The following is an 11,328-nucleotide window of genomic DNA, read 5'->3' as shown; positions in this document are numbered from 1 at the left end:
CTTTCTTTGTATAGGTTCTCAAGTTATCCAGGAGCCATTTCTAACAGCGAAGGGTGCTGCAGACACATTCCACTAAACCCTGCTTGAAGGGCAGAGGGGGACTAAGGAAAACTACACAATACCAAAGATGTGTAGTCCTATCCTATTTAAAGGCACAGCAAATAAACTTCCCGGCTTAATATTCAATTAGTACAAAGAAACAACAAGCAACCTGCCTCTATGCAACAAATGTCACCAAGGCACGTGTTTCTAGTGATTTTTTTTAAAGGAACAAATGTACGTGTGTGTAAGGAGGGAGAGAGCGAGAGCGCGGTGGGGGGGGGGGGTTATTTATGTAAAAAAAAAAAAGTAAGCATTTGATCTTTCTGCTAGTAAACGCCCACTCAGGAAAAGAAAAGGCGGGAAAATAGCTTCACCTATACTTCTCATTTGCTCCTCTAAAAGATAGCACTGCCCTTTCCGTTATTGCTCTGGCCCTCATAAAGATGGCGGATGAAAGGGGTTAGTTATATATATATATTTTAATATCAAAGGGTGAAGGGCTACCTCATTCCACCGCACAAACTCACTATCAGCGCATTCATCCTTCAATCAGTGGGCGACACAACTAGACCGGGTTCCCTAGCTGTGACTACACCAGCCAATCAAAAAGCGCAGCGTGGAGGAGCTGCTCCGCCGGACGATTACGTTAACCAATGCGTGATTGCAGCGTGTTAGGAACAAAGTCTAGTAACCAATGGTAATGGTAGGGGCGGGACTCTGTTGCTAGGGGTGTGTGCGGTAGGAGCCGGTGTGAGTGAGGTTGAGTGGAGCATTTTGGTACCGTACAATTAGGTACAGTTACTGTAGCAGAGTCGGACTCTTTTTCGTGTACGTACAATGTGGAGAACGGGTGGCCTGGTGGTGATGGCCGTGGTCCTGGCGCTCGTGCCCGATAGCGGTTGTACTTTGAGAGAAGGAGACTGCGAAGGTGAGTGAGAGAACTCGACTTTGGATAGTGAGTCTCGAGCTGGCGGCCTTGTTCTGTTTTAGGGGAGGCACGGAGACCTTTTTCCTCACGCTCTTTCCCCTTTCTCCCCCCGTAAGCAGAGGCTTTTCCTTAATTGGTTTCCACCAGAAAGAAACTTTCAGGTAAGTTCTGTACATCAGTATTTTCCAAACGCTTGAGGATGGGCCACGCTGCTGTTCATCTACTATCGTGTGCTATGTTAATATTTGTCTTTTGATTCTGTCTTTTGGTACTTTTTTAAAAAACTTTATTTCGGACAAACTGTCATAATCTAGAGTTAGCCATAAACGCAAAACCTCATCCAACAATTCCTATATACAGAATATTTCAAAGAACCTACCGATAAAGTCATAGCGAGCCTTTTTGAGACAACTGCTCCCCCCAAGACTTGATTCCCACCCCCCTCACAACACCATTATACGCTATCTTTTCCACTAACCAAAATAATTATCTCTTACCAGTATCTGACTCGTCCTTTCCCTCCACTCCCTTGCATCTCCCCCCCCCCCCCCCCCCCCCACCGACATAAATAGATAAGTATATAAGTATTGCCATACTTGGTCAGACTAAACGTCCATCGTGCCCAGCATCCTGTTTGCAAAAGTGGCCAATCCAGGTCACAAATACCTGGCAAGATCCCCCAAAACGTACAAAACATTATGTATTTCTCTTTTCCGGAACTGGTAATCTCCATTATGGAATAATGTATGCCACATTGAGCCTGCAAACAGGTGGGAAAATGTGGGATACAAATGCTATAAATAAAATAAATACTGCTTATCCCGGAAATAGTGGATTTCCCCAAGTCCATTTAATAATGGTCTATGGACTTTTCCTTTAAGAAGTTGTCCACACCTTTTTTAAACACCTCTAAGCTAACTGCCTTTACCACATTCTCTGGCAATGAATTCCAGAATTTAATTACACACTGAGTGAAGAAAGATTTTCTCCAATTTGTTTTAAACTTACTACTTTATAGCTTCACTGCATGTCCCCTAGTCCTAGTATTTTTGAAAAGAGTAAAGAGATGCTTCATGTCTACCCAGGGTAGTTAAACATAGTTACATTGCCTTGAATAAGTATGATTCATAAACTCGATGCAGGGGCTCCAGAAATCCTCAAACTGCCCCTGCCTGTACTTATTCAACACTGTTAATTTATAAGTACATAAAGGACTACCATACTGGGACAATGCCCTTAGGTCTAGAATGGAATGCATCCCCTCCCTGTTTTCTTGGGCACAAGGAAGTACATAACATAAGCGCTGCCATACTGGGACAGACCGAAGGTCCATCAAGTCCCACATCCTGTTTCCAATAGTGGCCAATCCAGGTCACAAGTACCTGGCAAGGTTCCATAAAAGTACAATACACTGCTTATCCTAGAAATAAGCAGTGCATTTTCCCTAAATCCATTTTAATAATGGTCTATGGACTTTTCCTTTAGGAAGCCTTCCAAACCTGTTTTAAACACCACTAAGCTAACTGCTTTTACCACATTCTCTGGCAACAAATTCCAGAGTTCAATTACATGTTGAGTGAAAAAATTATTTAAATTATTATATAGCATTAGTGCTCACGCCTTATCCAGTTATTCTTCTGGTTAGGGCTCTTCTTTCCAACATCAAGGCATTCAGTAAAGTAATGCTTTTCTCTCCCATTACATTCTCAGCTACTTCTGGGAGAAACACTCTAAGAAAGAAGACTGCTCGGTCAAGAGCAAGGTGTCTTCTCAGTATAGCCCCATATATTGACCAGCTACATTCCAAAATCTTTGATTCTTCATATAATCCCACCTCAAAAGATAAAAGGAAACCTGCTTTTTGCAGCCCTTCCAACACTGCCTTTCTCCTACCTGACTATAAGCCATTGCACTTGCTGGTATGAGATGGCTGCTGAACAATAATGACCATACTCATATACTGCCTTCCAATGTGCTTCTGCAAGCGAGGAGGGCAGCAAGAATTTCAGGCCGCCTTAAATGGAGGTTCTCCATGTTGGTCTAGCTTCCCCAAGCCCCTGTATATTTTGGAGATCAGTCTCTTATTCCCCCTCTGTTCAAATCGGTTCCTCCACATCTGGCTCTGTGCCATCAATTTGGAAATCCTCAGCTACTTATCCTAGTCAGAGAGGAATCTGGAGTCAGAGTGGAGGAGTGGCCTAGTGGTTAGGGTGGTGGACTTTGGTCCTGAGGAACTGATTTCGATTCCCACTTCAGGCACAGGCGGCTCCTTGTGACTCTGGGCAAGTCACTTAACCCCCCATTGCCCCAGGTACAAATAAGTACCTGTATACAATATGTAAGCCACATTGAGCCTGCCATGAGTGGGAAAGCGCGGGGTACAAATGTAACAAAAAAAAATCTGGGAGTCATCAATAAGACATTGAAAACTTCTACTCAGTGTGCTGCGGCGGCTAAGAGCGCACATAATGTTGAGTTTTATTAGGAAAGGGATGGAAAACAAACACAAGGATGTTATAATGCCGTTGTATCGCTCTATGGTGCGACCGCACCTCGAACATTGTCCAATTCTGGTTGCTGCATCTCAAAAAAAGATATAAAGGAATTGGAGAAGGTGCAGAGAAGGGCGACGAAAATGATAAAAGGGATGGAACGACGTCCCTATGAGGAAAGGCTAAGAAGGTTAGGGCTCTTCAGCTTGGAGAAAAGGCGGCTGAGGGGGTGATATGATAGAAGTCTACAAGATAATGAGCGGAGTAGAGCGGACAGATATGAAACGTTTGTTTACGCTTTCAAGCAACAATAGAACCAGGGGACACAAGATGAAGCTAGAATATGGTAGATTTATGTTTCAACGGTTTTTATTGATGACTTGAAGAAATACAACTCCAACTCAGCACCTTAGAGGTGTTATAACATTACAAACTCAAAATCATAACAAAACAGGGGATCTACCCCATTACTTACAGTCATCATATTTTTCAACATTTCTATCCCCCCCCTTCCCCCCCTAGCCATGCTTTATCAACATTTTTCACCATGGCCAATATACAAATAACAACTTTCATTGGTGTGTTAGCACAGCCTTCCCTTCTCCCGTATCCACATTCCAAAATAATATATTCAAAACTTATATGTTCCCCCCATCTCACATCAAACTCCACCACTTTTAAAGCGTTATGAGGAGCATACTATTACCAAAAAGTTTGTGATATAGTGAAACAACTAAGAAGAGCTCTTCCTCCCCCCTCCCTCTACCTCCCACCCCTTGTTGAGAGATATCCAGCTTTTAACTTATTACCACAAAGGATGATCCAATTTCAAAATACATCTAAAGTGAGTTCACCATTAAACTGCGTCCTTTAGGAGACAGAGTATGAATGTATGGTCCCCAAACATCCAAAAATCGCTTCAACCTCCCAGGGGAGCTTCCCACTCCTCTCCTCTCAAACAATACAAATTCATGTAACTTATTGCGCCAGTGCCAGAAGTCCGGGGGGGTCTCCGCCATCCACTGACTCATTATTAGTCTTTTACCAATCAAGAAGGCCTTCCGAACCATTTGACGGGCTGACCCCCTCTGCAACAGAAAAGCTTCATATTTATCTAACAAGATTCCCATCGGAGAGCACATGATTCTCAAGTCCAAAAGATCCGCCAAATATTGGGCAATAGAATCCCAAAAGTGTCTCACTTTATAGCAGCTCCATAAACAGTGAAAGAAAGATCCCGGAGCCCTCCCACACTTCCCACATAAGGGTGTAGAAACTCCTCCCATCTTGAATACCTGAGCCTTCGTGAGATAGGCCCTATGAAGAATGCGATATTGGCACTCTCTTAGCCCTGCATTCCCCGTTAAGCTCCGTATCCTGGCCGTCAAAACATTGAAATCTAAAGAAAGATGTGGGCTTTCCAAGTCTCCTGCCCATCTCTGACGAATGTTCTCCCGATCCCTGGGCGCCACAAGTGTCCCCAATACCTTATGTAACCCGGAAATAGACAGACGTTCACTTTGTACCGAGTGAAAAAACTGTCTCAGTAGGCGACAGTGTCCAGCGCCCAAGGCCTCCATCTCCAATGAATCCACATAGTGTTTTAACTGGGCATAGGCAAAAGCACCGCCCATATCATATCCCAGCCCCAGTGCTCCTAGGTTTAACATACGGCCTTGTCGATTTAATACATGCTCCAATCGATTTATCCCATGTCTCGACCAGGTCCGAAAAACCGCGTTCTCCAAACCCGGCCGAAACAGCAGATTACCCTGAATAGGGAGCAAATCTGATATACACCTATTCAGGCCATACATCCGCATCATGTCTCTCCAAAGCATCCGTAAAGGGAACACAAGTATACTAGAACGTAGATCAGGAGGAAGTGATTTGCTAGGAGCCTGCAAGAGAAAATTAAAGTGACACGGTGCATAATATTGGCTTTCCAATCTCCTCCAAGTATAATCATCTCGCGCCAAAAACCAATCTCCAAGATGACGCAGAAGGCAGGCCCAATTGTACCTCCTTAGATCCGGGAGCCCTAGACCTCCCTCCCTCCAAGTCCCCTGCAGCATATGTAGTGACAATTTTGCTTTTCTACCTCCCCAGCAGAAGCACCTGATCACTTTGGTCAACAAATTCACATCTTTTGTTTTCAAATAAAGGGGCAACATATGCAACAAATACAACCACCTAGGAAACTCTACCATTCTGAATAATTGAATCCGTCCACTGAGAGACAGAGGCAACGACCGCCAAGCACGTAATCTCTCCGTCGTGTTCCTTAACAGTCTAGAAACATTCAAACTATACAGCTCTGAGACTTTCATCGAGATATGTAGACCAAGATATTTGAAAGATCCCGGTGCCCATCGAAGAGGAAATCTCTCTCCCCACGTTTTCTTTAGGCCTTCCACCGAGGGCAGTGCCAGTGATTTATTGTAATTAAGACGGAACCCTGCAAAATCCCCAAACTCCGTAAATAATTCCAAAAGAGCCGGTAAAGAAGAGTGCGGTTCTGTGAGATGTACTAGTAAATCGTCTGCAAAGGCAGAAAGCAAGAACTCAGAATTCCCTATCTGTACCCCTTTAATCTCCGGATGTTGTAGTATTTCTCGGAGGAGAGGGTCCAAGGATAAAACAAATAAAAGAGGAGACAAGGGACATCCCTGTCTCGTCCCTCTATAGATCCGGAAGGATCTCGAGCGTTCTTCATTTACCCATACATAGGCACTCGGCACCGAGTATAGGACCTTGACCGCTTCTAGGAAAAAGCCTTCAAAACCATAAGCATGTAGTACCGCAAATAAATGTGACCAACTGACCCGGTCAAACGCCTTTTCCGCATCAAAGCTCACTAAGAGCGACGGAAGGCGGCTTTTGGTTACAACTTCTAAAGATGTCAGTAAAGACCGAACATTTTTCACTGCCGTCCTTCCCCGCACAAAACCCACCTGGGACTCCTCAACCAGGGATGGTAAAATCAATGCTAATCGATTGGCTAAGATCTTAGCATATAGTTTTGCGTCTACATTGATCAAAGAAATGGGTCTATAAGATCCCGGGTCCATCACATTTTTCCCCTCTTTAGGTATCACAATAATTTGAGCTTCTCGAAATGTAGCAGGGAGCGTCTGCTTAGCCACCATTGAGTTAAACAAATTCAATAAAGGCCCCTGAATCTGATCGTAAAACTGTTTATAAAATTCCACTCTATAACCATCAGGTCCAGGAGCCTTGTGAGAAGCACTCTGTTGTAAAGCCAACATCAGCTCTCCCTCTGTAATTGGTGCATTCAATCCTTCTCTCTGCCGATCAGAGAGGCTAGGTAAATCCAAATTGTCTAAATACAGGGTGCTATCTAATACTACGTCTCGGTCCGATGCATATAGCGCCTCATAGAACTTACCAAAAGTGTCCGCAATATCTCTAGCTTCTCTCACCATCTTCCCATCTCCTGTTTTCAACTGTGAAACCCGATTGATCCCTTCCTTCCTACGAACCATTCTAGCCAACATACTTCCTGCCTTGTTACCATATTGGAACAGGCGATATTTATAATACAGCTGAGTCTTGGTCGCCCGTTGATGTAATAACTCGTTGAGTTCTTTCTGTGTCTCCAATAAAGCCACTCTATTTGAAACCGTGGGGGAGTGCCCATATATTCTCCGCAACCTTTGAACCAAACCTCCCAGTCGAACAATTTCCTTATCCCTCATTCTCTTTTTATGCGTTGAATAGGAAATATCATCTCCCCTTATCACCACCTTTGCTGTTTCCCAGAACAGAGCCGGCTGACTTGCATGGGCTCCATTATGATAAATATAATCCTCCCATCTATTTAATAGGTGCCCATGAAATCTCGAATCTCTCACCAACTCCAGGGGGTATCTCCACATCCAATTGCCCCGACCCTTCAATTGACTCGTCAATTTTAACCATATCAGAGCGTGATCCGAGACTGCGTAGGGGCCAATCTCTGCCTTTTGCACCTGAGAAAACAAGGAATGTGAGACAAACAAATAGTCTAGGCGGGACTGAGAACCATGTGCCCTGGAGAGATGGGTGTAATCCCTTTCAGATGAATGTAACACCCTCCAGACATCTACTAGTGCTAGGGCTTTACATAAGGAGGACAACGCTTTACGACTCCCTCCCGGACTCTGGCAAGCTAGGGTGGAACGATCCATGAGAGGGTCACATACCAAATTGAAGTCTCCCCCCACAATCAGTCCTCCTTCTGCATGTGGAGACAGCCTCTTAATCAAATCCTGCAAAAATTTTTCATTAAACACATTAGGGGCATAGACATTGCATAAGACCAAAGGGCAGCCGTTAATTTCTACTTTAGTCAACACCCACCTACCCTCCGGGTCAGCCCAGACTGAGCTGATCCGAAGCGGAATGCCTTTTCGAAAGAGAATCAGCACTCCTGCCTTCCGACCCACTGCCGGGGCCTCCACCAAGGATCCCACCCATCCCCTCTTAAATTTAGCATGTTCTCCAGAGGAGAGATGTGTCTCCTGAAGCAAGGCCACATCAGCCCTCTGTCTCTGTAACTCCTGCAGTACTTTAGTTCGTTTAATAGGGGAGGAAACCCCCCTCCCCCCACATTCCACGAGACTATTTTAAGTGAACTCATAAATCCAGTAGTCATACATTTGAATTGCAAGGTTAGTTTTTCCACATATCAAAAGAGGAGACCTCCCAGCCCTTAGGCCCCCTCCCCTCGACCACCCATTCCAGATACTTTTCCCCCTTGTTCTTCCCGGATATCTCTTCAATCCCTCCCTCCCTCTCCCCCCCCCCCCCTTGTCTATCCCCTGTCAGACCCTTCATGGCTCCTAAAGAGAAGCCCAATCACGCGAGTTCCCCCCCCCACCTATATATGTTTCCTTAGCAATCACACTTTTCATGTCCCTACTATCTTCCCACTCAAGTGTAGCTCGGGTATTCATATAAACAAAACAATCATTTATCTAATCCTTATCTGGAAGACCCCAAGAGATAATCTGGATAACATTGTATTAAATCACATTATATGGTATAGATCTCTTCAAATGTTCTCTTAGGAATATCGAGCTTTAGATAGTCGTCAGGCAGCAAGATCTTGCACTCCCGTTAAGTTCCGAAAATTCTGGTCTACCAGGCTGGATCATTCATGCCGGTCCCTCTGCTCTCACAGCCTGCTGTGCAAATTTCAGCGCCTCTTCCACCGTGTTAAAAAACTGTGGGGACCCTCTGTACCAAACCTTCAGCCGGGCAGGATAAAGTAAAGCAAATTGGATCTTTTTCGTGAACAAAAGTTGGCACACATCTCGATATGCCCTCCTCTGCTGAGACACCGCCATGGAATAATCCTGGAAACAGCGCACCACACAATTCTCGTATTTCAGCTGCTCTACTTTCCTAAGCGCTCGAAATATCTCCTGTTTATGTGCAAAATTGAGCACTTTAAAGATCACCACTCTGGGTCTCTGATCTTCTTTTCTCAGAGGGCCCAGTCTGTGGGCGCGTTCCACGCGTAGCGGGCCTGTTACCAATGTTAAGTTAAGTGCAGCAGGAAGCCAGGATTCCAATACAGATCTCAGGTCTGTTTCTTTGATATTTTCTGGCAAACCTATCATTCTGATATTGCTCCTCCGTGCCCTGTTTTCAAGGTCCTCTAATTTAGCCTCTAAGCGTTCCACTTTTTGTTTCAGGGTTTTATCTGCTTGTTCCTGTCTCTGCACATAATCTTCCACATCTGATAGTCTCTGTTTGTACTGGGCAAACTCCGTCTGAATTCCGCCCAACTTGTCGTCTATTCCCTGTAGTTGTTCTGTGATTCTTTGTAGTTTTAAATCTACAGAGGCCTCCAGCATTAAAGATACTTCTGCCGCTACCTCTGCAGCCCACGCGGAGCTCACCGTCGGAGGACTCCCGCTCCTTGCGTCCGCCATCTTGGATTCAACGATCCGGCTTCTTGTCCCCTCTTTCTTCCCCGATTTCGCTGCCATCCGCTTTTTCTTAGTCGCGGTTTATTAGCACTAGTATTAGCTCGGGACTTCGCTTATATTTCAGGTGAGTCACCAATTTCGCCGATGCGTTTTATCGCTGTTCTATCTCAGGCAGGGGGGGAGCTCAGCACGACGACAGCCACCCTCTAGCCGTGCATCACGTGATCTCGAATATGGTAGATTTAAAACAGGAGAAAGTTTTTCTTTACTCAGCGTGTGGTTGGACTCTGGAACTCGTTGCCGGAGAATGTAGTGACAGCAGTTGGCCTTACAGAGTTTAAGGGGGGTTTGGACAGATTCTTGAGGGAAAAGTCCATTGAACATTCTTAAACAATTATTTTTTTTATTTTTGGGGTTTTGCCGGGTTCTTGAAGTCTGGATTGGCTGCTGTCGGAGACAGGATGCTGGGCTTGATGGACCCTTGGTCTTTTCCCAGTATGGGGGTGCTTATGTGCTTAATCTATTAATTGAGTGCAAAACTATTTCCTCCTGTGTGTTTGAAAAGTTTTTCCATGTAACTTCCTTGAGTGTCCCTTAGTCTTTGTATTTTTGGAACAAGAAGTAAATCCATTTACTTCTACTTGTTCTACACTACTCTGGATTTTTGTAGACCTCAGTTATATGTCGCCTCATCTGTCTCTTTTCCAAGTTGAAGAGTCCTAACTTCTTTAGCCTTTTCTGATACGAGAGGAGTTCCATCCCCTTTATCATTTTGTTCACACTTCTTTGAATCTTTTCTAATTCCGCTATATCTTTTTTGAGATACGGCGACCAGAACTGATCGCAGTACTCAAGGTGAGGTCGCACCATGGAGTGATACAAAGGCATTATAGTACTTTCGGTCTTATTCACCATCCCTTTCCTAATAATTCCTAGCATCCTGTTTGCTTTTTTGTCTGCCGCCACACACTGAGCAGAAAATTTCAGCGTATTGTCTTCAATGACACCTAGATCTTTTTCTTGATCGATGACCCCCAAGGTGGACCCTAGCATCAGGTAACTACGATTTGGATTATTCTTTCAAACGTGCATCATCTTGCATTTGTCCGCATTAAATTTAATCTGCCACTAATAACGGGCTTTTTCAGGGATTAATTAGTGCATAACTCACTGCAGTGCTCTTGTCATCTCGCAGTTCAGCCTAATTCCTGGCATCACCATTTCACATTTTGCTCAACATCTATATATGCACTTTTGAACAGGAGTTTTCTATATTGCATATTAAATTTTATTCATATGCAGACAATGCGGTGATGTGCTAGTAGAAGAAAGTTTGGGGTATCATTGGCTTTTTAGAAATTTATAGTAGGGCACATGGCCTTCAACTGAACATAGACAAGATGAAAATACTGTGCCATTTAACGCAACATAACAAAAAACAAAACAAGAGAATTGTGAAAAATTACAAGAGGATCTTAGACTGGGAGACTTGGCATCCAAATGGCAGTGACGTTTAATGTGAACAAGTGCAAAGTGATGCATCTGGGAAAGAGGAACCCGAACTATAGCTATATGATACAAGAATCCATTGCCCATGAAAAAGATCTCGGTGTCCTCTTTGAAACCCTCTGTTCAGCGTGCAGCAGCGGCTAAGAAACCAAATAAAATGTTAGGAATGGAAAACAAAAATGAGAATATTATGCCTTTGTATCGCTCCATGGTGTGAAATTCTGGTCTCCACATCTCAAAGATGATCTAGCCGAATTAGGAAAGGTGCAGAGAAGAGCGACACAAATGATAGTGGTACGACATCTGTATGAGGAAAGGCTGAAGAAGCTAGGGAAAAAGGAAATGAGCGATTCACAAAACTGGAGGACACACAATGTAGCTATTAAGTAGTAAATTTTAAAACAAATAGAAAATAGTT

General features: G+C 44.1%; 1 protein-coding gene across 1 annotated transcript in view; it reads left to right on the top strand.

Moving 5' to 3' along the window:
* Nucleotides 1-746: 746 nt before the first annotated feature.
* The window catches only part of MANF (mesencephalic astrocyte derived neurotrophic factor), an 86,043-nt gene continuing 75,461 nt past the window's right edge, over nt 747-11,328 (top strand). The window contains exon 1 of the mRNA XM_030207295.1: nt 747-970. Coding sequence (XP_030063155.1) covers nt 880-970 — 91 coding nt within the window. The 5' untranslated portion in view covers nt 747-879. The remainder of the gene's footprint in view (nt 971-11,328) is intronic.

This window comes from Microcaecilia unicolor, chromosome 6 (genome assembly GCF_901765095.1).
Source record: "Microcaecilia unicolor chromosome 6, aMicUni1.1, whole genome shotgun sequence".
Classification (NCBI taxonomy): domain Eukaryota; kingdom Metazoa; phylum Chordata; class Amphibia; order Gymnophiona; family Siphonopidae; genus Microcaecilia; species Microcaecilia unicolor.
This window is presented reverse-complemented; position numbering and strand designations above follow the sequence as displayed.